We start from the raw sequence: 27,356 nt of genomic DNA on the forward strand, positions 1-27,356 counted from the left end.
TGGCTCGATCGGTCGCGTTGTCTGGCCACGCCTCTTTTGCACGGGAATCACGTCCAGCGGGACCCGCTGCGGCTATTGGATGAGGGGGATGTCAGTGCTGGTGTGCCGGAAGACGGAGAGCCGCTGCTGGGAGAGCGCGGGGGGAGATGCTTCTGGGCGCTGTGCGGAGTAGCCGCGGGCTGGTGGGGCCTCGGGGTGGCGCGGCTGCTGGGCAGGTGAGAGAGAAGGGCCTAGGGCGGCACGCGCTCGAGCAGTGAGGGTCAGGGCACGCTAGAAAAATAAAAGGAGCGCTGTTTAGCCACGTTGGAGCACAGTCTCCATCATCCTCAGCCCCTGTGGGCATGACGAGTGTTCTGTTGAGGCACATCCGGAAGGCACCCGGTTGAGGAAGGCAGCCAATGGGAGACGGTCTGGTTAGGCAAGGGGAGAAAACAGGATGGAGAACTAATCTCTTATCAGCGCTCTCTCTGCAGTGGCCGGTAGCCTCATAAGTAATGTAGCCACCCAGAGCTGGATCTTAAAAGAGCAGGGGTGGGGGAAGATATGGAAGAAAATACTCCTGAAAGAGTGAAGCACAGTACGATGGACAGTTTATATACCACGTTCAGTATTCATTATTCAGTGTAATGAATCGGTCATGTCAAATTCAGACTTACCGTGGCAAATTAAAACAATTATTTAATTTTTCCAATCTGTGACATATTTTTAAATATTTCAAAAAATAATCAAAAATCAATTTTCCAATTACTTAGCATTGTCACTATTAAACACCAAGGAGAAAGTATGAGGAATTCAACAGGACTTGTTGGGTTTTGGCTCTCTAAGAACAACTTACTGTTTACACATGGCACAGATGAGATCTGAATCCAGATCTGCCATATGTAGCTCTCTACCTTGATGCTCCCCTCCTAATTTTGAAAGCAAATGTCTGCTGAGATCTGCCAAAATCAAGATCTTGGTCCTTTTAAATGGACTTCTGACAGGCTTTTGAAGTTTAAAGTGGTTGATTGATTTAATTTGGCTTTATTGTCTCCTGTTTAGTCTCTGTTCAGTTTTCTTTTTGATGATGTTGTTGTGGTAAATTTATTTTCTTGCAAATTTTGTATTGAAATTACAAATTTCCAGAATAAGTAAATTTATTCTAGCACTGCTTAGATTCTGTGGGATTGACTAGGTATACTTGGAACAGGAGAAGAGTGTACAGAACATTTTTTCATTAGAACTGAAATATTATTCTGCTTTTGTACTTGCTAGGAGACCTTGTATCTGTTCAGGCATCCCCATGACAGTGGTACTGCAATGCCCTCGCTCCTGGACAGGTCCTGTCATTGGTTAGTTAATACACGGAGGCTTCCTGCAATATTGATAGAGAATGGACAACGTGACATCCATGGAGATGCCCAAGGCAATGGTTCACAAAATGCTCCCTCCCAAATGGACAAAGGGTCTAGTTCTGAGGAAGTGGAGGCCATCTCCCCAAAGGACAAAGATGCTCTTTTTTCCAAACCACCAACACTTCTCCCTCCCACAAATTGTTGCATGTCTGGATGCCACAACTGTGTGTGGATTGCTTATACAGAAGAACTTCTGAAATATTACCAGGATGGTGGTGATCAGGCATTAGCAGCTGTTGAGGAACACATACAAGATGAGAATATCAAAATGATCCTGAAGATGGAAATCCGATTCCGCATGAAGAAAGACTGAAACTGTTTACCTTGTGCAATTACATAACTGCTTGTGTACCCCACAACAATAAAATTCTATTTATTTCCAGTCCTTCCTCAATAAGAAGCTTCAGGCTTCTAAGTATTTATGAATTTTAGGGTTCCCCTATTGGGGGAAGACCCAACTAAGAATCCATAATATTTTAGATATTAAATATTCTAGTTTAAATTTAAACTACTGTGCTTGAAATGATGTGGTTCCTGTTCTCTATGACTTGTGAACTATGGTTTGTTTTGTTACTTGCATCATTTTGCCCTGCAATATAACTGAATCACAGTGGCCTCATGGATGGTTTTTGTTTGTTTGTTTATTTATTGGGGTAATTTTTACCCTGTCCAATACCCAGTGGGTCTCAAGATGGCTTACAGTTCAAATCCCATAAATACATAGATGCCCAAATAATACAATACAAATGATCCACGAACTGAGCATAAAGCATATTTAAAATTCAACATTAAAAGTACAGAAGAATAAAAAGGTCTTGACCTGGCACCGAAAAGCATGTAATGGTGCCAGGCAGACCTCTCTGGGGAGCACATTCCATAGCCGGGGTGCCAGGAGCAAAGAAGTCCTAGTTTCACTGGGACAGCCAAGACCAGCTTAAGTCTTTCTGTGTCACACATGTGTTCATTTTATTGTTTTCCTGATTATCTTTTGTAGAACTCACCACAGTGAAAATGGGATCTTCAAAAGATCTGCCCAGATACCGACCAGACCCAGAGCTGTGTGGGTTGAGCAAGGTTGTTGTATTATGTGCTTTCAGACCACAGCTCTGGCTTTACCCGCAAAGCCGTATAGCATTGGCTGAACCGTTAGAGATCCATTAGCCTCTTCCTCCATCAGTGTCTAAGCATAAAGGCTTAGGGGGATTAAATACAGGTCATTTCCATGCCATAGTGTGAATAATGGATGGTGGAAACATTTCTATGCTGTGATCCAGTGTGAACCTACGTCAGGACCATAGGAAGCTGCTTCAATCTGCATTCGGCCCTTTGTTCATCTAGTACACTTTTGTAACTACCTTTCCTTTTTCCCTCTGCATCATGTCTGATTGTATTACCTTTAATATCTATATAGCCATTTAAAATTTAAGGTGCTTTTATAATGATTACAAAAAGCAAAGGTGGCCATGCTTGGTCATAGGAAACATTCCAAAACCCATTCTTAGGCCACTCCTTCTATTAGGTCAACTCAGGGCAACAAAATAGTACAAAGGCTCAGAGGCAGTGCGCCTAAGTGCACAGTTGCTGAGGAACTGGGACAGGATGGTGCTGTGGTACTCAGGTCCCGCTTGAGGGATCCCGTGGGCAGCTAGTCTGGCCGCTGTGTGGACGGATTTCTAATCTCCTGGTCACAGTGGGGTTCCAACCCAAGCAGATGCTCTGTGTGCTACTTCCCAGTCATGCTCAAAAGTAAAGTCCGACGAGGATGGGATTCGAACCCACGCGTGCACAGCACAATGGATTTCTAGTCCATCGCCTTCACCACTCGGCCACCTCGCCCTTGGTCCCATCCAGCAGGGCTCTGCGTATGTTCTTTCTCCAGAACACTTCATCAGGCAAAGCCACCTTGTCTGATGAAAGGATCTGGAGAGCCCTTAAGATTGCATACTATTCTGTGACCTTCAATTGCTCTAAAAAGATAATTGCCCTAATAGTGGATTTTGGAACAATAAGGATTATGAGCTACACTTCCAGTTACTGTCTGTGTTGATTTGTTTTGACATCCGGATGTCATCTTCATAGCTAAGCATGAATTTGAATCTGGGTCTGTGTGGTATTTGGTCCAGCACTCTACCCTTACAGCACACTGGCAAAAATGACAGGTCCCTGTCCAGAAGCACTTACAATCTAAGTTTCTCAGCTTGTTTGTTTGGTTTTCCCTTCTGCAGATGGTTTATAATAAAACAAATAATGATGCTACATTGATCCAAAGCACTTATTGCTGCTTGTGGTTTTCAAAGAGAAGAAAAGATGAATTGCTTTTTTATAGCTTATGTGGGGAAGGTATGGATGGAAAGAAGATCAAGTGTGCCAACAGAGGGTAGAAATGTATACTAGAAAACCACCAGTCAGTATGAAGAAGATGGCGCTTCCTTTTTGGGAAGTTCAAAGCACTTTCTGTGGTAATTCTTTTTCTTAAGCTTTTATAACCCACTGACGTCTCGGGACGGCTTACAACAAAATACTTACAGCCGCCTGTAGAAGAGACCTGGGACAGGTTATGGAAGTGCATGCCTTTGACTATCCTCCGCTTTCTCATGAAGGGCTCACAGCTGAGAGAAGACCAGGGATGTCGGGGATGGATTTTGCACTCACTTCAGTAGTGCTGTCAATTTCCGTGCCTTACTTTTGCTCCATACAAATGAATGGCCTGTATTGACTTCTACAGAAAAAAGAAAACTTGCATCAAAAGTGGGGGAGGGTTTCCTTGCTTTGAAGGGCTGCCCAATCTAAGTCCGCTTTAAAGATAAAGAATCATCACAAGGGAAAACAGAAAGGCCTTGAAGTTGCCCACTGACTGAATAACAGACTGTGCAGGCACACGGACCACCTGGCCATAGTGTCCCCCACAATGGTAAGAGATATTTCAAAGTCGATTGTTTTTACATTTGCATCTGTAGATGTAAAAGAGCATGTGGACAGTGTATGCAGAGCTGTGCCGTCTTTTTGGGGGATCCATCAGTGCCACTCCCTAGGCTAGAAGGGCCCCCATGGTTTATTGTTTATTTGCTCATTAAATTTATATCCCATCTTTTTATTTTTTTAAAGAACTCAAAGCCACTTACATCATTCTCCTCCCCCCTCCCCCCGCCAATCTTACCCACACAACATCAACCCTGTGAGGTAGGTTGGGCTGAGAGTCTGTGACTGGCCCAAGGCCACCCAGTTGGCTCCATGGCTGAGCAGGAATGAGAACCCAGGTTGCCTGAGTCCCAGTCCCATGCTCTTAACCACTACGCCACACTGGCATTCTGTGTGTACTGGCTGAAACCCCAGTACACACAGAGATGCGGACTGAGTTAGGAGTGCTCCGTATGATAGTTGTTGAGGAAATGCCTGTTAGCATGACACACACAGAGGAGAGCCTGAGGAACTCTGGGCAGCAGTGCTGCTTCCTTTGGTTGCCAACTGAACAGGCAAAACCCATTTGGCCTGCTCCTATACCGCCAGTGGCTACATGATGGCAGGAATCAGCAGATGAAACTTTTCTCTGAATGAACAGAAGTGCGATTACCTGCTCATGCCTGCTCAACAACCTGCTGTTAAAGGAATCAGTTGACAATCCTAAGAAGGGGAAATTCATTAAAGGCAAGGTAGCTAACAATAGACTTCTTATCTGTAAAATCCATGAAACCCATTTCAAAGTGTGGTGAAAACCTGTGCAAAATGTAGCATTTCCTCTGGTCTCTTCTAGAAAAGCCACATGAAGCATCATTGTCCCCTGCCTGCCAGCCAGAACAATATCACTTACAATATCCCTTTCTAACCCACAGTTTCAAAGCTATTCAGAGACAGCCTAATCTCAGGAGACTTTAATGGAACTACCGAAGCTTCTGCTAATTACTGCTACCTAGACTTTAACAAATAGGATTAAGCCAAGCAAGTTTTATGCTAAATGAATCCAGGTTGTTCTATAAAGAAACCCCTTTCCAGTTTTGCTTTATATTTAATTTGGTGCAGTGACATAACATTGGGGTACTAAAATTTAAAACTAAAAGTAAAATCCATAGGAATGTTAAAAACAAAGAGAACACCATAAACCTTTAATCCATTATTTTATGGGATGTTCCCACAGGCAGCCTTTCATATATGAATCTCCTTACATAAATATACTTGTTGTGTAATGCGGTGCTGTGGAGCATGTGGTCCTTTAGCTTTTGGACCCCAATTCCCATCATCACTCACTAGTGACTGGGGCTGATGGAAGTTGGTATTCAGCCACATCTGGAAGCCCACAGTATCTTCTGCCCTGTTTTAAGGCTTACAGTAGGACTGAACTTCCTCATTAATAGTAATCTGAAAGTTTTGTGCTGCAGCCTCCCTTGTTCAAGATTGACCATTTTAATTCAGTAGGTTGCAATGTCCCTGTGCTAATTTTTGAATATTGCAATTCATTACTAACGGGGTCACTGCTCCAGAAATCGGCCCAAGAGTATTCAAACCTTCCAGACTGCTGTAAGGGGTACACGGTGGCATGCTGATGAAGTAACATTCTGCCTTGCGGCCACAGAAATAGTGGCAGATATTTTATCCTTTTACAAAGATGTTGTTGAAATTGTTTCCCCTACCTTGGCACCTTCAACCCTCTTCTGAATACACAGTCCAGAAACAATGTGCCTATCATTGCGGATGACACTGGATTAAAAGCAAGACTCATAATCCTATTATGAGGAGCTCCATAAATCTGGCAGCCCCTTTGAAGCCTCAAGCTGTGGCAAGCTTGAGGTACCCACACAGGACAGAGCGGTTCAAAGCAGGACACCTTTAGGATTTGGTAAGTAACGGCGTCTTTTAGTTTTTAGGTGGCCTATAGTCACCAGACTGTTTATTCCAGGTACTGCCCAGCTTCATCTGGGTCCACTAGGTGTGTTCCTTGAAATGCATATGCCACTAGAGGAGGAGTCCCCATAGGCGCAGTGGGTCGCATACTGTGTTTCATGGAAATATTTGCTCAGCTGTGCAACATCACTGGGTAGCTTTAGACAAGTCAACACCTCTCAAGCTAACCCTTTTCATCTCATTGTTAGGATGACTGAAATTGATGCCATGCTATGCATGTTTTAATTTAATAGGACTGCTCAAACTGAATTTGGGAGAACTGCTAGCAAATGATTAGGCTGCAAAAACTGAATAGCTTGTTGTTGCTTGACCATACCCATGGACATGGTGAATAACGATAAATAAATACCACTGGATACTGGAGCAGAAAAGTAGACATGAATGTTTTGATTAATTTTTCTTAATTAAAAATAGTAACGTAAATATAAGCATTTGTTTTCAATTTAATTTGAACTTGGATTTAAAAATAGCATTCTCAAAACAGCAGGAGAGCTGGCAGTCTTCTTCTTTTATAGAATATAATTCCCTGATCAGTGTGATTCTAGTGGGAAGATTTAAGATGGCTGAAGCTAGGAGTAGCAGAGGTGACCTTAGCATGAAAGGAGATACAGCAGTTCTCAGCGGGGACTGGTAATGCCAGATGAACGAAAAGGAAGTCCTTTCTCCTCCCCAGTGATAATCCTGTGAGCAAGTGTAAATATTAGCAGAGGTGTTTAAAGGGCTGAAGGATATGGAAGGGAGAAAACTGTTAATCGGATTAGCATTTATTTAAGGATTTGAATGTGGACATAAGAAATGCTATGCTGGATCAGACCAATGGTCCATTTATCCATGTCCTAGCTCAGGTGCAGAATGTCTGGCCCTCCATATGTTGCTGGATGACAACTGCCATCAGCCCTCACCATTGGCTGTACTGGCTGGGACTGAGGGGAACGGCACCTAGGGAGCCACCCCATCCTAACTGGACAGGAGCCACTTGCCAGTTATGCATTTTGCAAGACAGAGCCCTGGGTCTTCTGCTTGCATGTCTACGCCAAAGCAAATGTAGGGCTTGCCCACGGGCTCTCTGCACTGTGAGGCCTGCTGGTCCCCCTTTTTGCCCATACTGCAGCGAGCTGCCGCAGCCACAGCCACATGCGCCCAGTCACTGGAGCAGACAAAGGACTCTCTGGACAAGAGCATGCTTGCGTGCATCTGCCCTATTCGTCTTACTCCAATTTGGAGTGGTGAAAGTATATTATTATTATCATCACTATATTGCATTTCAGTCCTGCCTTTCTTCCTCTTGCAAAGATGCCAGCACAACCACTTGTGAGGTAGGTTAGGTTGAGAGTCTCTGAAGCCCAAAATCACCTAGTGGGCTTCATGGCTGAGCAGGGACTACAACCCTGCTCTCCAGAGTCCCAGTCCCGTCCTCTTAACCACTACACTACACTGGCTCTTGATACAGTATGACGGAAAAAGGCTTACAAGAAGCCATGCCTTGCCAGGGCCTAGAATAACCCCGTCCCACAATATTTCCTAGATTCCAAGCTCCTATTTAATACTGGTTCCAGGCATTGCAATTGATATACTATCATATGTTAGAAACTGGTCTTTCTGCATCAAGACTGTCCGGTTCACACACTGGCCTGAGCACAAGTGTGTAGAGCCATCACAATAAAACAAACTAAAGCAAAGGAGTGTGGAATTGTACCTCAGAAAGTCCTAACAGCCAAAATGCAACACTGGCCTGAAGTGGTGATAGTGGGAAAAGTATTCGGTGTACTAAGGGTGTCCCCTTGTCTGTGAATGAAGAGAGTTTTGGCTCTAGGTTGGTACAAAAATGAAACAAATAAGAATTCACCCCTGCATATTTGAGGTCTACAAGATGGCACACTCTAAAAAGAATTGTTAGTAAGAAAAGGAAAGATGTGCCTCCTAATCTAGAAAGCTCTTCTCTAGGGATCTCCGTTCAAGTCTGAAATAAACCCTTTGGAGATGCAGAGTCCAGCAATAGTATATTGTTCGCTGCACATTAAACTTACGCTTTATTTTTCTCTTCTTTTCTTCATAACAGATTAACCCACAGGAATCCATTTTTTTGAGGGGGACGCGGTGGCATCCCCTCACAACCATGAGTCTCGAACCTCCCAAAGCTGAGATCAAATCCGCCACCAGAGTGACTGGAGGGCCTGTCTCTCCCAGGAAAGGACCCCCCAAATTCAAGCAGAGGCAAACCAGGCAGTTCAAGAGCAAACCACCGAAGAAGGGTATCCAAGGGTGAGAAATGAATGTTTTCTTGAGGGAAGGGGGATTGATGTTGTTTTCCTCCAGAAGCAACCATAGGCCTCTTTATCCACCACTGTTATGGTCAACATCCCTACTGTTCCAGGGGTAGCTTTAAAACCAACCTTTTAGGCTCAGGGCTGTATACCCCAAGGCCAGTTGAAGAAGATACATAAACTTGCTTCATTGCTTCCTTCACACAAGTAGAATCACCTGGGAAGCAGGGAAGGAAAGTGGGACTGTCTTCTCTGAGCCCACCTCCACCGTCGTGTCCCCTGCTAGCGCTGCTTCCTTGTTGTCTGCACGTCAGGGATGAAGGCCTGTGGCAGGATCCTGGTTCTCCAGACAGTGGCCCTCTGCTAGATTTGGAACTGTGCCTCAGAGCTTCGCCTCTAAACTGTGGAGGGCGTTGATGCGGTTGTGCAGTGAAGAGGCGACAGAGGGGGTAGAGCCAGCTTAGGTCCTGTCTCTTATCCTCATGCAGTTCCAACCACGTGAGCTCTGCTTAGTCTGCAAACTGATGCCTTGGTCACTGAGTTTTGCTTTTTCTGGGCAAATTGCAGTAGCATTTCTTTCTCCTCCTTCTCACCCCATCCCCAAATGGCTCCCGGTTTCCCCAGGATATTTAGATTACTCTGAATGAAAGAATTTTCAAGGACTTGGACAAACAAAGGAGGAGAATGCGCAAAAGTAAAGGATCAAATCGTCCTGACGATCATGGTCTACAAATGGCAGATTGCCAATCTGTGGTGACGTGGCGCTGCATCTGATTCTACCAAGCAGATACAGAGCCATCATGAATGCAAGTGGCACAGGCTACTGTCCTTTTTAAGCACAACTGAACACAATGTAAGGGCATCCCCAACACAGTGTTCTTTTCCCAGGAGCTGGCAGAGCTTTCAATTTGCACCCATGAAGAACAGAATATTTTCCTAAAAGTCAGCATGTCAGCCTGCTGTATGAATCAATCAGTTGCTCAGGAAGGCTCCATCATGCTTGTAATATTCATTTCTGCCAAAAAAATTACCTACTTAGAAAATTTCCCTGACAAGCAGTAGATGGGCTCACTCTCCAAGGGTGAGTGTACTCATTTGCTTCTATGAGCACCACAGAAGCTACTGACTGCAGCCACTCTTAGCCATGTGCTTCTCATCATGGTCTCTTCCAAAGCCATGGAGAAGCTCATTCCTTTTTCATAAGGAAGTCCCTTTCCTGCACCCAAGCGCAGAAATGGAGCACCTCTCAGCAACGTGACACCAGCTGTACCAAGGAATCCCAGGAAAACTGCTGGCATAAAAACCTCCTTAGGCGGCATTTCTGATGTACATGACCTACTTCTACAAAAAGTGTCCATAGGATTGGGCCGGAAGTTTCTGCCCATATCTGTACACACAGGAAGATTGTTTCAGGTCAATGTGCATCTTCTAAGCCCCTGCCTCAGGGGAAACAACAGCCATACCTCAAGGAAGGGTCAAGGACCCCAGGTTCAATTCCTGGCATCTCTAGGGAGGGGTGTGCAAAACCTTGGAGCGTCCCCACCAGACTGTCAGTAGACGATACACAGCTAGATAGACCAATGACCAGATTCTGCACAAGGAAGCTTCCCGTGGGTCTACAATGCACTTTTCTTGTGTGCCGGGACTGAAGTCAATGTGCATGTAGCACAAGGGCGGCTGCAGCACTTTCTTCAGGTAGCGAAAGCACAAAAATGGCCAGTTCCGGGCCTGGTCCTAATTCTGTTACGATGCCACTGGCACTGATGGTTTCTAATTTAATTTGTGCATATGCAGATCCTCAACACATACACATAACATGTACTTTATGGAGATCATATATATTCAGTTTTGGTTTTACATCATTTGTAAATATATAGCAAGGTTAATCATTTAGTTGGGTGAGTGGGGTGGTGGTGGAGGGAGAGCTGAAACCTTTGTGCTCTATCTAATCATCTTCATCATTGTTAACACCACTATTGCACTGAGTGTTGTTAGCCACTGCAATGACAGTGCGAGTGTAGCCTTTGCATTATGTGTGGGTTGTGTCACTCAAGGAGTCTGCAGTAATTTTGCCCATTTCCCCTCAGTGAACATTCTGCTCTGCATGAAGATAATTGCAGTTTGCAGTTAACCTGAGACATACATAGTAAGCTTTTGTATGGAAAAATAACCATTCCTCTTAAGCTCAATGGAGTTCCATAAAGTGGTCGTATTTGCACATATTGGAGTAAAGACCCACAGGCAAGTGATAAAATTCAAACATTCACTAGAACATTTCCTCTCTCTCCCCCACCCCCCTTTCTTCCTCTGCAGATTTGGTGATGACATCCCTGGTATGGAAGGCTTGGGAACAGGTACCAAGGAATGCTATTTCTTTTTGTTAGCCTATGAATTCATCGCAAGAACTGAAGATCTTTGGTATAAGCAGGCTGCTCTAAGTTACCCCTAAGCCTGGTCCTGCTGTATAAGGCCTGGCTCTTTAACATTATGCCATGCCTGTCTTCATGATTGAAAGCGTTCTTAGAAACATAGAAAACAGAGCGAGTCAGAAGGGATCTCCCGGGCCATCTAGTCTGACCTCCAGCACCAGCCGGCTCCACTCACGACATGCCCACCATGTGGACGTCCAGCCTATCCTTGAAAACCCGCACCGATAGTGCCTCAACCACCTCCCGGGGAAGCCCATTCCACACCCTCGGGGTCCTGACTGTCAGGAAATGCTTCCTGGCATCCAGATGGAACCATGGCTCCCTGAGCTTTGCTCCGTTGGAGCGCATTCTGCCTTCCTCTGCAGGGGAGAACAGGTCTCTACCCATCTCCATGTGACATCTCCTCACATACCTGTATGTCACCAACAGATCCCCTCTGAGTCTCCTCCAGACTGAAGAGACCCAGTTCCCTTAGTCTCGCCTCATACCCCATCCCCTGCAAACCAGCCACCAACCTTGTGGCCCTATGCTGCACTGACTCTAACTTGGCTATATCCTTTCTGTAATGAGGGGCCCAAAACTGAACACAATACACCAGTTGCGGGCACACTAGAGTCATGTAGAGTGGTAGTAATACCTCTCTAGATCTAGAAGCCACACTTCTGGCTATGCAACCAAGGGTGGCGTTCGCCCTCTTGACAGCCGCATCACACTGCTGACTCATGTTTAGCCTGCAGTCAACCAGTACCCCGAGGTCCCTTTCACAAGTGCTGCTCTCCAGCCACTTATCACCTAACCTGTACTTATGACACCTGTTCCTATGCCCCAAGTGCAAGACATTGCACTTATCCACATTGAACGCCATCCTGTTGTCTCCTGCCCACTTCCATAGTCTGTCCAGATCCCTTTGGATCTGGAGTACCTGCTCCTCAGTTGTGGCCACTGCTCCAGTTTTAGTGTCGTCTGCAAATTTGATCAGCAGACTGTTCACCCCTTCTTCCATGTCGTTAATGAAAAGATTAAACAGGATCAGCCCCAGGACAGAGCCCTGGGGGACCCCGCTTGTCACTGGCCGCCATCCCGATGATTCCCCACTAATGGTTACCTTCTGCTTTCGGACAGTCAACCATGCCCTAATCCACTGGACAGTGCTTTGGTGTATCCCAAAACTCCTCAGTTTCTCCACCAGGATGTCATGAGGCACTTTGTCAAAGGCCTCGCTGAAATCCAGGTAAACCACATCCACTGCATCCCCTCCATCTAGCCATCGCAAAACCTTGTCATAAAATTCCACAAGGTTTGTCTGGCAGGACCTGTTTTTGCGGATGCGGTGTTGTGTGGCTGTCAGCCTTCCTTCCCTATCTAGCATCACTAGATCTCTCTCTATTATGAGCCTTTCCATTGTTTTTCCTACAATGGACATAAGGCTAACAGGTCTATAATTCCCCATGTCCTTTCTACTACGCTTTTTGAAAATTGGGACCACTGATGCCACCCTCCAGTCCTCTGGAACTTCACCCGTTCTCCACGAGGTCTCAAAAATGGAGGCCAGCGGGCGTGAGAGAACCCCTGCCAACTCTCTAAGTACTCTCGGGTGTAACCTGTCAGGGTCTGGCACCTTTGTAATGTCCAATGCCCTGAGGAGCCCCTCGACTTCAAGGGGGGTGACTCTAATCAGTGCCCCTAAGTCCCCAGCGTCATCTAATCTCCTATGCGGATATCCCCCGTCCTGCTTTGGGGAGAACACAGAGGCAAAAAAGTCATTTAGCATCTGTGCCTGTTCCCTCATATCAGGCACTGGATCTCCTTCCTCCTTATTTAGTGGTCCCACCACTTGTCTCCCCTTCCTCTTCCTATTTACATGCTGAAAGAAGCCCTTTTTGTTGCTCTTGATATTCTTGGCAAGTCTCAGCTCTTAATCAGCCTTAGCCTTGCGAAGAATCCTCCTGCAACGGTTCTCCTCCTCCCAGTATACCCTTTTGTCTATTTCCCCCAGTACCCATTTCCTACGGAGGTTCCTCTTTTGTCTAATCCCTCTAACCACCTCCTTTTGCATCCATGGCGGCACTCTCCTCTGCCTCCCCACCTTACTGACTAGAGGTATCGTCAAGGCTTGCACCTCCAAAACCTCCCTTTTGAGTGCTATCCACCCCTCCTCAACTCACTTACCTTCCAGTAACCTATTCCAGGAGACTTTCCCCAGTCTGGCCTTCAGTTGGCCAAAGTTGGCCCTCTTGAAGTCCCAGCTTTTAGTGCTCAGCCTGCTGCCTGTCCGCAGTCCCCTGATCTCAAAGCAAAGGATGGAGTGATCACTCGCATCCAGAGCTCCCCTAATCTGTACTTCATCTATCAGCTCCTCCCTATTGGTCAAGACCAAGTCAAGGATGTTTCCCCCCCCCTCGTCGCCTCTCGGACCCTCTGTGTGAAAAACGCTCCCTCAATAGCTTCTAGGAAGCGATGTGACCTGGCTGTCACCACCGAGTGAGTCTCCCAAGTAATATCCGGGAGATTGAAATCTCCCATAATTACTGTGTCTCTCCCCTGAGATATCCTTAGAATCTGGCCTGTCAGGACATCATCCAGGGTCTCAAGTTGACCTGGAGGGCGATAACATACCCCACTGTCAGGTCTCTTTCCCTGTCAAAACCCCTAAGTTTCACCCAGACTGCCTCTGCCGAATCCCCATCTGTGCTGCATTCTGTCTCACTGCATCCTATCCCTTCCCTGACGTATAAAGCCATGCCCCCACCTCTCTTTCTTGTCACTGGTAGCTCTCCGTTTGTGTCAGGCCTTTTCTCCATAGGTTTGTAAGACCTTAAAAAAAATCTGAATGACTCCTGGGGCTGAAAACTGGGGCAGGTCAAGAAGTCGGCCCACATAGACAAAGAGGCATTGGAACGACCCACACAGCTGCACCTGTCCGTATTACCATGTTTGCATTGCTACCATCTACCTTTCCTTCTTTGGCTGAACAGTATTTACAGTGGAAGCTGTGAAGAACTCACACACACGCACCCTGAATTCTCACACAGCTGAGTGTGAAAGGTGGGCTGGGCTGAACTCACAGCCCAGCACCGTACAGTGCATGCACTACACCAGAAATGGACAACCTCTTTCAGCTGAGGATCAAATTCAGTTTTTGCAGAAGCCATCTGGGGAACGCAGAGGGTCTGATTTAGTCCCAGGCCTGGGGTCCGCCCCAACCTCTGCACTACTTAATTTAGGGCATGTTTAGACAAGTTTTACAACTCCCAGTCTTCCCCAGCCAGCCATGTCTTAGCTTCCTCATCCTCAGATCTTTGCATTCCTACCACTCAGAGATCTCTTTGGATAGGTATACTAGCCAAAGAGAGAAATATGAATTTGAACCAAATTAACTGACTCGTGGAATATGTTGTGCAAATGGAAATCAGAACAGAAATGGGTGTTCAATGTTCAATTTGTTTACTTTATTTTGTCTTTTGCTATTATATTTGTAACATGCTGTCAAAGGTATTTGTTAGTAAGCTTAGATATACAAAGAACAGAATAACTTATACAGGCATATACAAAAAAAAGGTTTAAAAAGCATCCAAGCTAATTTATTTGCTGGGGAGTTCCCAGACACACAGATCTAGAACTACAAGACAAATGCCACTGTAGAGCTATTCCATCTTTCCCTCCCTAATTTTCAAAAATTTTATGGGTGAGTCAGAAGAGTTAGGGTAGGGGGCTTAAATATGAAAGATTATATCCTACAGATAAAATTCCATGAATGAAGCAGGGCAACTGCAGAATAAAAACTAGTTTCCTTACAACCCAAGATCCGTGTTACAAAAGAAGAATCTCTGCTCAGGGCTTCACAGCGACTACACAGCCTTTTCTGCCCGTGCCAAAGTACTGCTTTGGTCATGGGAAAGTACAGCAACCAAGTATGCACTGGGTGGCAGACCCGCTGCAGTCAAGTGGCCGTCCCTCTGAACAACGCTGCCTAGGGCTTGCCTAGAATTAGCTGTTTCTGATTATAATCTACCAGGTTGCTGGCTCTAACCTTTGGGGCAGATTCCAGCTCAGCAGCACAATGACTTTTGGCAATAAGCATATGTGGATTGTTCTGAGGCTGGCCCATGTTCGATCGATCCTTCAGTCTTTTCTTTCTTTCTTCCTTTCTTTCTTTCAGATATCACTGTAATCTGCCCCTGGGAAGCCTTCAGCCACCTGGAGCTTCATGAGCTGGCACAATACGGTATCATTTAAGCATACAAAGGCCAGAAATGGGTCTGCACGCATACACCTTCCCTTCAGCAGCAGGACAGCTTCTGTGACCTTCCCTTTATCATTGTTTCGAGCTCTGCACATCAACTCTCCCAGCTATCACCAGCTCTTGGCTCCCAGCCATTTATAAACCCAAATGAATAAACATTAGGTTTGACTTCATGCTATAGCACTTACGATTAACTTTCCCCCTTGTAGTAAAACTTTGCAAAAACACATCTATAAGCCTGAGAAATTATATCTTTACATGGGCAGTAGTTTCTGCATTTTACTGTGACCTTCTCACTCTTTATCTGTGTCCTGGATGATGAAAAGTTTAAAGCAGTAGATGATCTCAAACAATGAAAGCTATTGTAAGATTCCTTATTAAGATAAAATGTATAAGTGGGAGGGTGGGAAAGAAAAGGGAGAGAGACTGTAGTTGCAACAGGAAACATTTAAGATTCAGGGGATGATAGGATTGGAATGCTGAAGTGGAAAGCAGTAACATTAAACATTAAGAGGGAATAGTTTCCATCGCTTCAAGGAGTTTTTGAAGTAGGTTGGCGAGATCTTCACAAATGTGGCAGAGTTAAGTGTGTCTTTCTAGGACACATATGGACTAGATGATATCTTGAGATTTTATCTGGCTCTCTTTTTTCAAATTCAGCTACTTTCCAGCAGAGTGATAGTATAACCCTAGAGATGTTTACTCAGAAATACATCCCACTGGGACTTATTTCTAGGTACATGAATCTAAATTTTTCTCCTTCGCACAAATGTTATGTCAACATAAACTGAGGTTTAGTGACTAATCCCAGCTAACATGCAGTACTCTTCTGATGTGTTCAACATTCCCATCCTTCAGTGCCAAAGGAAGCCCAAGAAGAGAATCAGTGCTTCTCTGTGCACCCCTTCCTTGCCTTCTCACACTGTTTTCTGTGTAATTTACTTCAAAACTACAGTCAGCTCTAACAAATGCACCTTTCAGTGGCATGTCACTACCAGTAAATGGATACTACTGTGCACCAAGAGTTAATGATCAGAGTGGCTAGAATATGAAACTGAAATGGCTCAGGGAGCAGAGTCCGGTGCGACAATGTATAATTAATGAAAAGCAAAAGGCTCTCATTAAATCAACGAGAACATTCCCATACCCTAATTCATCACTTATAGCCAAAGTGCTGGCAGGTAACTTTTCATACACAAAGAGTTTGTCCCCCAAGAGTCAAGGAATGGCACTCCACTAAAGTAAACTACAAGTTGTTGCATGAATTGAATAAAATGCAATGAGGAAAGAAAGTATGCCAAGAGATAACAAGTAAGCTTGTGTGTGTAATATGGATACAGCTCTTCAGTGCCTCCATACCAGTACAACAGTCTGTCTCAACATGCTATGGTAAAATAAAAAAATAATAATAATACGAAATAAAAAGTATCTGTCAAAAGGCATCCTCCAAAGCCCACTAGAATATAGATGTTTTCACTGCCCACTGAAAGGCAAGCAGGGATACAGATAGGCAGTTTTTCTTTGAGAGGGTGTCTCATAAGCTTTGCTCCAACAGCAGAGAAATGTAAGTTGGAGAAAAATTTCCATCAACAGACCAGTTTACATGATCAAAAAGCCCACTGTGCCTTACTTAAGCCATGTGGGTTGTGATCCTGACAGGCCATGCTGCAACACCTCCCTCTTTTTTCTAATCCTGCTTAAAAGCACGGGAGAGGTGGCACTGATGGAACAGGATACAGTTGGAGTGGAGCTGGGAAATGAGCCCCAGCAAAGGACAGTGAGGAGAATAATAGAGGGCGCAGCATAAACTATCAAATTTTCCAGTGCAAAGAGACCCTTTTCCCCTAACAAAATGCACATCCTACCCTGGGGATTAACTAATCTTAAGATAAAAGGGGGTTTATAACACTTTGAATGTACTGTCTTCAGAAGATCATGAATAAAATCCCCTTTGTCTCTGGTGATGGGAGAGTAAATACATTTGTTCCCTCCCACTGTCATGCAGAGTCCTAGCAAAGGCAATACCTGCTAGGAGCTTAGTGGCCAGTAATAAGCTCCCTACTTCCACTGCAATCAGAATCACACAAGAGAACCCAATCACTCCTGCATGATTATGGAGCCATCTGCTCAGCTGGGGAACACAGCCTCCAAGATAGATGGTGCTTGGAGCCACGAACTCCTCTAGCTTCAGGGCACCAAAGCCGCACTGGGAATTTGATATCGTGCCATTTTCCAGTGGATCCAGGCAGCAGGAAGCTGGAACACCACAGGCTTGCACGCCTGGAGAACTGCAGTTAAAATACCTGCAAGTTAACAAGAGGAAACATAATTTCATTCACTCGTGCAGCACAAAGATCCTGTCTCCTTGTTAAGGTTCTTCCAAAATCCACTTCTTTCTCCACACATACAGATGGAAAGCTCCTATACAAAGAATAATATTTTGGGTAGTAAGGCAATTCCACGCATGGATCCCCTAACGGCAACGAGACCTGTGCATGTGAAAGGAAAACCTCCCATCCTGCACCTGAACCGGCATGCACAGTGGTCCTTACACGACTGAGTCTGTGCATACATTGCCTAGTGGAGGGTCAGCACAGTCAGCTTCGACAGTGCCTGTCAGGACTCACGCCCACAATAGGTTTTGCAAGTGGGAACTGAGGTATGATAGCTGTGCATCACCAAGCAGCTCAAGCCAAAGCAGGGGACCGCAGGAGGCCAGGTACACCCGCCAAGGTGGCAGCCTCTTTTTAAAAAACATCTCAGAGCACTTCATGCGCTGCCTCCTGAGTCGCTGGTATGACCAACACAAGACTAATGCTCCTTGGGATGGCTACCCACTGTCTTGCCCTCAACCCAGGAAAGGCCAGGACTGGCAACACTAACCACATTCATGTTCTTTCTGAACATGGTTGATGTTTATGTTCTTTCTGCCACTTATCTATTCAGTGAGTACTCACATGCGGATGCTATGTGGAGCTGTTAAACCTGTAGGTGAAAATGGGTCATTCTTATCTATGACTAAAGATGAGAATAAACCAATAAAGCAAGTTAGGATCCACTCAGACTTCTTAAAAGTAAGGACAGTAACACCACGATAATCTATTATAAAGAAAAAAGCTATTAAAGAAAACAATATTGGCTGGTACCATATAAAAAATTTCCCCGGTATTGGGTTTTTCTTGCACATGTTAGCCCCAATTCAGAGAAAGGAGTGAAGCTTACATCATCATCATCATCACAAGTAATTATTCTAATTATTTTAGTAGCTTATTTTCTGGTTTGAGTCCTCTCATGAAGATTCTGGTAGGAAATGAAATTAATCAGGCTCTCATCAATCTAAAAGAAGAGTTAGCAAGAAGATATATGGTTAATGGCAGTGGGTAGTCCCAAAACTGGTGAGCTATGATAGTATGATTTGCATCACCAAGGCGGCCTGGTTTTGAACTGACTAATTTGCGCAGAACAATGGAATGTTTCCACTACAGGCTATTGCTGCAACCATACATGGGATGGCTAAAACAACCACAGATGTGTTTATTCTCAATTGTAATGATGATGATAACTAATTCATTTATGTAATGACATCAATGTGATGATTTACTGCAGGATGGGGCAACTTTAGGTCCTCCAGATGTTGCAGCCTACAACTCACATCAATCTTAGCCAGCATAGCCTATGGTGAGGTATGAGAGTTGTGGACCAAAACATATGGAGGGCCATCCCTGCTTTACATAGTAATGGAAGGGAATGTGCAGATCTTCACAACAATCAACATTTCAACACTTTGGGAGGTCCAGGGTGAATATTTTGCACACTTAGACTGAAGAAAGTCCTACAGTTCTCAACTTTCCCTAGCCAACATTGCTAGCATGCATAGCAAAGCACATGCATAGCATTACACAACAAAGGTAGATGAATAGCCTAGTTCTAGCTTAGGAATAAGTTTCAGTGTGACATATACTCTAGCAAGCAGTAGATCCAAGTCTTTGAACATACCTTGCTGACAAAGAAGTTGAGGGCTACTGGGATGTCAGGGAGGGATGGAAGCTGCAACCATCCCGTTTACCACTTTTGGACTTGCAACTCTTCCCCTTAGCTACTTGTTCCCTAGCCAGCCAGAGACATCTGGAATAAAGCACTACTTCCTGGAAATTATTTTAAATTAGTCATAGATCTCTTTTGGAACCCACCCAAATTCTATCCCCTACTGCTGCTTGGTGGTGACCTATTTGGAAACACAGATCTCTTGCCATCTTGTGCAGTATTTGCAGTGTTACAGCTACACAGTCATCATACTTAATTACTTAAATTAAGTTCAACTGTTAAGTGGTCATGAGTTTGCTTCTATAACATTTCATCTGTATTGATAAGGACAATCTTATGCAAGTGTCGAGAAAAAAATAACCCTAGACATCCTACCATAGCTGGCTGGGGCATGCTGGGAATTGTAGGCCTTTTTTCCATTAAACTTTTTATAGAATTGTTCCCTTTGTAAATTCCCTTTGTAAATCCCTTTGTAAATACTGTTTGGCCCAAAAGCATTTTCATATTCAGCCTGTAACTCTAAGGTTCTGGCTCTACAAAACCAAATAAAAGTCTTGTTTTGATAACTAAAGACACCAGAGAAATAGCATTCAGTAGTATGTTTGGAGAATGGGGCCTTGGGCAGTGTTAGCATGGTCAGAACTTACTGAATTATCACCATTTCAAATTTATATTCGGATATCTGTAATTAATGTCAATATTAATGTCAATACAGTAATGTCAATACAGAGATATCTTCATTCTCTCATTCTTCCTAGTTGATCATAGAACGAGGCAAGATGTATATTCAAAGTAGGTTTATACTCACAAATTTGTTTTCCAGTCTAGGTAAGATTCCACGCCACAGCACTGAAGGCCTGCCTGAATTTCATCCATAATAAATTGGAGATCTGGGTCATCCTGGTACCGTAGCACTGCCACCATGAGAGAATCTTGCAAGGAGGCCTTGATCTGGTGTTGTACAGAAACGAGGACGATTCCTCCCAGAGCTTCTAGGATCACAAAGGTGATGATTCCGCCAGTAAACAGCTTAAGGAGACAGGTGTTCTCAAAGAGGGCACCCGTACAGCCTAACAGAGCCATAGTACTCGCTGCTAGACCCGCCAACACAAAAAAGAGCATTGGGTCGCTGCCCAAGTAAGTTATCCGCTCACTTGTCAGTGATTCCTTGTCAGAGAGACCCCAGATTCCTATGGCCAAAATGAGCGATCCTGTAATGCAGAACGTCAGATTCCAGATAAATGTCAAATATTTAATACTGCAGCTAAGTGAGTCTAGAGGGTGATGGGAAGACTTGCGGAAGTGCCATTGTCCTTTCTGATTCCCAGGGCAGCCAGTTTCTTTTCCTCTAATCAGACTTTGATGAGAACCTTGTGCATTCGATGGACAAAATGCATCCAGTCTGTCTGTCTGATCAATGGGAGAGAACCAGGAATTGTAGATTGAGTGTCAGAGACAGGGAACAAAATAAAAGGAAGGTACAATATAACTGATCTCTTGAAAATCTCTGACATGAGGGTAGGCCAGAGAACAATGCACAGAGCAGAGGACAACTTACAACTTTTTCAACATATGAAAATGGCAATATTCTTATGTTATGGCTCAGCTATTGTAATATCATTCATTCCTTTGTGACTCATACATAACACTCAGCCATGGACTGGATTATCAGATTCTATTGATGCGATGTGTGAATGCAGTTGTGCTAAAAAATACTATGGCTTGATAGTCACAAAAAAACTCAGAAAGAGAATAAATCATTTGTTATTGAGTTATGAACTCTGGGTTATTTAAAACATGGGTTGTTTTTATTTGTAAACCCAGAATTGTGGGTTGCTGTAGCAGGCTACAGAGCCAGCAGAAAAGAGCAGTAAGAATGCACAGCCGCTGTACATGCTGTACAAGGAGGAAACAATCAATCCAGGTATTCTGAAAGCAAGTCACAATAGGGTAACAAACCAAGGGTAAAATAAACCATGGCTACTTTTCTGTACAAAGATCTGTGCATGTACATAGCGGTGACAGATGTGATGTATGCTAAAAATATCTCTGTTACAGGTGAAAACTGGAAAACTAAGAAAACTCCTTGGCAACCTAGAAAGGAAGCCAATTTTATAAGAGACAGGACCTCCACTGATCTAAAGCTACCAGTCTTGACACTGGATGGTGGTAGAGTCCAAAGAGGAAAAAACAGTGTGAGAAGTATAGGAAGGCACTTATTTTAAATATTTGTACCCCACCTCTCAATCATGGTTTTCAAGGTGGCTTGTAATTAAAGTGAATTAAAAAATTAAAATAAACTTTAAGATAAAAACAGCAGCAAGATTAAAGGAAACTGTTAAAAGCCTAGAGGAAGAATAGGATATTCAACCCTGTTGACATGAAATATATATGAGCTGAGCAGTGAAGTGGTTTTACTGGAACAATTTGAAATAGGTAATTTTCCACTGCTCTAAACTAATAGATCTCCTTTTTTGCTTGTTTACTTTAGTTACATTCCAAAAACAAAACTTAAAAACCCCTACGTCTTGTTAATTGTGCATGTTATGAAATATCTTGATTTTTTCCAACAGCCAAAAGTAGTTCAATTGAAATATTTGGCATGGGTGTTTGTGTGTGTGGCACAATTTGATTGAACAGTGTGATTTAAAGGTAATGTTTAAACAAATCCAAAGCCTTTCCTGAACATTGCTTTGATACCTTTCTCTTGCCTTACTTAGATGTTAATAGTATAATTCTATTTGTGTTTACTCAGAAGTAAGTCCAACATAACTCACTGGAGCTTACTCTCCATAGTATTTCTGCCTTGGATTGTGACCTAAGGGGGAAAAAATGAAAACTGTCATACTCAGCTTGATGTGCCTGAAGAGCTGTGTACATGATATACATTGTAATGGCCGCCCTGCGAGTATGTTGCTAATAGGTGGCTTTTAAACAAATTTAATGAATAAAAATAATAAATGATATATGTGCTTCCTAGGGATAGATGCCTGAAAAAAGTTTAACAACACATTATATCCAACTAAGGTGCCCAAGTTAACTAAATTCAGAAATGTTCCATCCCATATCACTACTGAGAAGTCAAGGTCAAGAAGCAAAATTATGGAGAATACTGATGGAAAGGGCAAAGTGTATGTGATAAACTGAAACGGGAAAAAGTGAACTTAGAAACAAAACCAAACAATTCAAATTTTGATTATTACCTTTGATAGCAAAGCCCTGGTTTCATCTTCTCCCATCTTGGCAGCTTGGAAGGACAGCCCCTGCAAGAAGGTATTTTAAAAGGTGCTAACTTTCTGTTTCCCAGGCCGTAGTGTGAGTCATCTGAAATAATTCTGCACTTCCCTTAGCTAACCAAGCAGGAAGGCTACTGACGTCATACAGGGGAGGGGAGTCTCTGGACAGACCCCTACAGTCATACTTGTATCATGTGAGAAATCACATTCCGTGGCTTAAGAAGTATAGCTTTGCCTTGCTTGCTGTGAGCCTATCCAATAAGCCGTTTCACAATGACACACAACTGTATGCATTTCATAGCTATATGTAATTCTAAGAGTTACAAATGTATGGGATGGCGGCACAGGATAGCTTAATGCAACAGACAAAATAACAAGATGAAGAACTGATTTATCTTACTCCAACTATGTCCTTAGTTGGACAGAAATCTAGCTGCTGTTGAACAAGAGGCACATTAAATATAGGACTGGTATTTTACATTAGAAGAGTGTACATTACTTCACCACGGTAGTCCCATGACTGAATTGTGATCTAGGTCTCTGAGACAGGGGTCCAAAGCCCAACTCAGCATTGAATTTGCTGAGCGACTACTCCCCTTCTGTAAAACAGAAATACTGGAGACCTACAACCCTACTATATGAAGAAAAACATTGCATAAATCTCCTTAATTATGCCCTAATAATTAAACTGTGCCTTGAATATGAAATGCCTCTCTCCAAGGGTACACTACATTACTAGCAAGCAAGATCAGTCTTCCAAAAGCCTCTGCTTTATCAGCAGGATGGCACACTCCAGGAGATTGTGAGGCAATGGATATAATCCATTCTGATTGGCTATCATTGTTCTGGCATGTTAGGTACTAGTGATGACTTCTGGGACATTTGTCTCAATGGTTCAAAAAGCATCTGCAGACATGCCCAAAAGTATACGGGGCTGCTCTCAGGTAAGCTACCTACATGAATGCAAAACTGTTATCCTAGCCACATTTGGAAGCACTATTGAAACCAGTCAGATTATGGTACAAGTATAATTTAACAGGGGGCTTGGCTAGATCAAAACCAAATGTTGAGGTTCACCAGGCTGGTTGATAAGAACACAGCAGTTTGATTCAGACAGTATGAAATGCTCCAAAGGATGGTTTGGAGAAATAGAAAAGGCTTCATGATTTCCAGCCACCTCTTTCCTAAACTTATTCCCTCCTCATTTTGCCAACCATAATCATTGATGTATTGCTTACCGTAGCTTTTCAGTGGGCTTGTAGACCATAGTTCGAGAGATAATCCTGGTTCATGCTAACTATAGTTTATTCAAATTAGATGACAGTGCAAATTATGGTTAGAGAATCAGGAAAGGGAAGAATAAATTGTTTCAATAAAAATGAGGGCAGAGAAAAAGAAGGGACTGCACAAGCCAATCAGATGCATTCAATCCTCCAAACTACACTGTGGAGAATCAAGAGTCTAATATCTGAATTTAGCTACTCCTGTGGAAGAAGTGAGAGCAATGTGATCAGCATCATGTCTGATTGCTTTTAGCATCCCTAAGGTGGGAGTCTTAGGGTGGCATCTTATGTTCAATTTGGACTCTATCCAATGTAGGTCTAACTTATGTCCCTGCTTTGAGTAGGGATAACATTGGATGCAACCTCTAGCATAAACTTTATTGAATTTACTGGGGCTCCCTTATAATACATATATCAGCCTTCACTAGAATATTGAATCTAGTGACAAAATCAACATTGTACAAAGCAAATAATTCCAGAATTTCCTAAAGAGTGACACATTTACATATTGGTTTCACCCATGCCATACCAAATAACCCAAATATAAAATAATTCTACCTGTACCAATCTTAGTTTAATCTTCTAAGACTGCAAAAAACATTTAGAAGAGAAAACAGAGCTGCTATTTCCAGTAAAAATATTTCTCAGTCTGCAGTGAACTTCTAGGGCAGTGGTGGCAAACCTATGCCACGCATGCCACAGCAGGCACGCAGAGCCCTCTCAGTCGGCAGGCGAGCCAAGTCGCCCCAGTATCACCCCAGCAGCTGAGCATCGGATAACAGCGCACATAGGGGCCATGCGCATGCTCAGAAAGGAGTAGTGGCTCCAGGGGATGACGTCACTAGACGCAACTCATTAGCTGCGACTCATCCAAGCTCTTGCATGGCCGGTCTGCGCGCAGCTAAGGATATATATATTTGCTTGGACGGGATGTGAGTGGTCTTTTCTAAACTAAACGTCAGTTTTCAGGTTTTATTGCAGTGTTGGCACGTTGCAATGAATAAGTGGGTTTACGGTTGCAGTTTGGGCACTCGGTCTCTAAAAAGTTCAACATCATTGGGTTAGGGTGAGAAAAAAGAAGTGTCCTGGCATAATTTTGAGGATTGGAATGAGTTTAGAATTGACAGAAATGAAGAGCAGTGCAGAAAAAGCTACTATGGAAAGGCTTTTTCAAAATCGCCAACTTTACAATGGAACTTTCACCCTTTGTTAGGGTTAGGGCAGGCACCAGGGTGGGGTAAGGGTTTGAAAAACCAGGTATCTTGGCATGATTTCGATGGTTGGAATGTGTTCAGCATGGGCAGAAATGTTTTGCTTTGCAGAAAAAGCTACTGAACGAAGGCACTTTCAAAATCGCCCTCTTTTGAATGGTATTTTACCCCTAAATTAGGGTTAGGAGTGTGCACAAGGGTAGGGTTGGGGTTAGAAAAACCAGGTGTCCTGGCATGATTTTGATGGTTGGAATGTGTTTAGAATGGGCAGAAATGATGAGCTGTGCGGAAAAAGCTACTCAAGGACAGCCTTTTCAAAATTGCCCTCTTTCAGTGGAACTTCAGCCCTATATTAGGGTTAGGGGTGTGCAGCAGGGTAGGGTTAGGGTTACAAAAGCGAGGTGTCCTGGCATGATTGTGATGGCTGGAATGTGCTTTGAAAGTGCAGAAATGATGACCTGTGCGGAAACAGCTACTCAAGGGAGGCTTTTGCAAAATCGCCCTCTTTTCTATGGAACTTTAGTCCTATATTAGGTTTAGGGGTGTGTACCAGGGTAGGGTTAGGTTTAAAAAAATGAGGTGTATTGGTATTGTTTTCAAGGATGGAATATGCTTTGAATGGGCAGAAAAGATTACTTGTGCAGAAAAAGCTACTCAAAGAAAGCTTTTTCAAATTCGTGTGTTTTGAATGGTTTTTTACCCCTATCTTAGGGTTAAGGGCGTGCATCAGGGTAGGGTTAGGGTTAGAAAAACGAGGTGTCTTGGCATGATTTTGATGGTTGTAATGTGGTTAGAATGGGCAGAAATGATCTGTTGTGCAGAAAAAGCTACTCAAGAAAGGCTTTTTCAAAATTGCAGTATTTTAAATGGTACTTTAGCCCTATACAGTAATTCCCCCGAAATTCCTGGGGTTTATGTTCCTACAGCACATGGGAATTGTGAAAAACTGCGAATTTGGTGCCGGCAATGGGCACCAGCCGCCAAGGCGGTGCAGGCGGGAGGCGCGAGCCGGGTTGGGCTGGGTGGTGGGCGTACCTGCGTGGTGGGGTAGGGGTAGGGGCAGGCACACGCAGAGATTGTTTTCTCCAAACAAGTCCAAACTCGGAGGAAACAATCTCCTTGCGAGTAATCCGCTGCATGGTGAGGCACCAGCTTACTCGCAAGGAGATTGGCTTGGATTCGCTTGGAGAAAAATCCCGTGAAAGACTGAAGCCGTGAACGCTGAACTGCGATTTCATGGGGGTATACAGTTTTAGGGTTAGGGATGTGCACCAGGGTAGGGTTAGGGTTAGAAAAATGAAGTGTCTTGGCATTGTTTTGATGGTTGGTATGTGTTTAGAATGGGTAAAAAGGATGAGATCTCCAAAAAAGCTACTCAAGGGAGGCTTTTTCAAAATCGCATAATTTTCAATTGAAATTTAGGCCTCTGTTAGGGTTAGGGGAGTGCACCAGGGTAGGGTCAGGCCAGTGGTGGTGAACCTATGGCACGCGTGCCAAATCATTTACGCAAAGCCCCCTCTGTTGGTATGCGAGCCAAGTCACCCCAGCAGCGGAGCAGCGGATAACAGCACACATAAGGTCCATGCGCATGCTTGGAAATGAGTAGTGGTGCCAGGCAATGACGTCACAAGCCGCGACTCATTAGCTGCAACTCGTCCAAGCTTTTGCATGGCCGGTCAGTGCACTGCCAAGGATATATATATATATATATATATATATATATATATTTGTTTGGACTGGCTATGAATTGTTTGTTCTAAACTAAAACCTCAGTACAGTAAAACCTTGGATTGAGGGCATAATTCGTTCCAGAAACATTCTTGTAATCCAAACCACTTGTATATCAAAGCGAATTTCCCCATAAGGTTCAATGTAAATCAAGTTAATCCAAGGGTCCTCAAACTATGGCCTGCGGGCCAGATCCGGCCCACCGTGCCCATTTATTCGGCCTGCGATAGAGGTTTCTCCATGCAAATCTGAAATGATCTCCTTGCAAGGAAGCCAGTGCCTTGCCATGCACGTGCCCAGAGGCAGCTTGCTTGCAGGGAGATCGTTTTCTCCAAGCAAGTCCAAAAAGATCTCTGCACACACCCGCCCCTGCCCCGCCACGTGCACACCATAAGATCCTTCCATGTCCAGGCACCAAGGTTGTCGAAACCTGATGCTTTGACACTGATGGCTGAGCCCCTGCCACGCTCCATCTCACCCTATTGTATCCAGTATGGAAAGAACTGCTCTGGCTGCCTCTCTGAGAGAGGATATGTGCCTGGAAAGGAAACATACCAGGAGGTGGGAAAGGGAGGAAGCTTTGGTTGTCCACCTGCACCAACTCCTATCGGCACCATAGCCTTCTTCC

At 44.0% G+C, this 27,356-nt stretch overlaps 3 protein-coding genes and 1 non-coding gene across 6 annotated transcripts; 2 read left to right on the forward strand and 2 right to left on the reverse strand.

The window, feature by feature from the left end:
• Nucleotides 1–125: 125 nt before the first annotated feature.
• OXLD1 (oxidoreductase like domain containing 1) lies at nt 126–4,422 on the forward strand. 2 transcript variants are annotated; one of them, XM_044416927.1, is made up of 2 exons: nt 126–215; nt 1,255–1,776. In XM_044416927.1, the coding sequence occupies exons 1-2, from the start codon at nt 147–149 to the stop codon at nt 1,705–1,707; spliced, it is 522 nt and encodes a 173-aa protein (XP_044272862.1). In that variant the 5' UTR covers nt 126–146; the 3' UTR covers nt 1,708–1,776. The 2 variants fall into 2 exon arrangements, 1 of the variants encoding a protein (XP_044272862.1); XR_006413449.1 differs by lacking the exon at nt 1,255–1,776 and adding an exon at nt 2,389–4,422 and having other exon boundaries at nt 154–215.
• On the reverse strand, nt 3,149–3,230 carry TRNAS-AGA. Its single transcript has one exon. It is a non-coding gene; the product is annotated as a tRNA-Ser (tRNA).
• Nucleotides 4,423–4,684: 262 nt separating the features above from the next.
• Nucleotides 4,685–16,981, forward strand: PDE6G (phosphodiesterase 6G). Of its 2 annotated transcripts, none has more exons than XM_044416929.1 (4): nt 4,685–6,225; nt 8,350–8,552; nt 10,868–10,908; nt 15,143–16,981. In XM_044416929.1, the coding sequence occupies exons 2-4, from the start codon at nt 8,407–8,409 to the stop codon at nt 15,217–15,219; spliced, it is 264 nt and encodes an 87-aa protein (XP_044272864.1). In that variant the 5' UTR covers nt 4,685–6,225; nt 8,350–8,406; the 3' UTR covers nt 15,220–16,981. The 2 variants fall into 2 exon arrangements, with proteins under 2 accessions (XP_044272864.1, XP_044272865.1); XM_044416930.1 differs by lacking the exon at nt 4,685–6,225 and adding an exon at nt 7,593–7,606.
• Nucleotides 16,981–22,586, reverse strand: TSPAN10 (tetraspanin 10). The gene is made up of 3 exons (XM_044416926.1): nt 22,474–22,586; nt 20,079–20,680; nt 16,981–17,529 (listed from the first exon to the last, which is right to left on the reverse strand). Exons 1-3 carry the CDS (start codon nt 22,507–22,509, stop codon nt 17,160–17,162), a joined length of 1,008 nt encoding a protein of 335 aa, XP_044272861.1. The 5' UTR covers nt 22,510–22,586; the 3' UTR covers nt 16,981–17,159.
• Nucleotides 22,587–27,356: the final 4,770 nt, after the last annotated feature.

Source organism: Varanus komodoensis, unplaced genomic scaffold (genome assembly GCF_004798865.1).
Source record: "Varanus komodoensis strain SLA01 unplaced genomic scaffold, ASM479886v1 scaffold84, whole genome shotgun sequence".
NCBI lineage: Eukaryota > Metazoa > Chordata > Lepidosauria > Squamata > Varanidae > Varanus > Varanus komodoensis.

Bases quoted from the DNA above. Each gene is read 5' to 3' on its own strand.
- TSPAN10 (XM_044416926.1), bottom strand. From the start codon at position 22,509: ATGGGAGAAGATGAAACCAGGGCTTTGCTATCAAAG. The intron at 20,681-22,473 runs GTAATAATCAAA...CCCATTGATCAG, and splicing joins CCAGGGCTTTGCTATCAAAG to ACAGACAGACTGGATGCATT. The intron at 17,530-20,078 runs GTGAGTATAAAC...GTTAACTTGCAG, and splicing joins CTAGACTGGAAAACAAATTT to GTATTTTAACTGCAGTTCTC.
- PDE6G (XM_044416929.1), top strand. From the start codon at position 8,407: ATGAGTCTCGAACCTCCCAAAGCTGAGATCAAATCCGCCACCAGAGTG. The intron at 8,553-10,867 runs GTGAGAAATGAA...CTTCCTCTGCAG, and splicing joins CCGAAGAAGGGTATCCAAGG to ATTTGGTGATGACATCCCTG. The intron at 10,909-15,142 runs GTACCAAGGAAT...TCTTTCTTTCAG, and splicing joins TATGGAAGGCTTGGGAACAG to ATATCACTGTAATCTGCCCC.
- OXLD1 (XM_044416927.1), top strand. From the start codon at position 147: ATGCTTCTGGGCGCTGTGCGGAGTAGCCGCGGGCTGGTGGGGCCTCGG. The intron at 216-1,254 runs GTGAGAGAGAAG...TGTACTTGCTAG, and splicing joins GTGGCGCGGCTGCTGGGCAG to GAGACCTTGTATCTGTTCAG.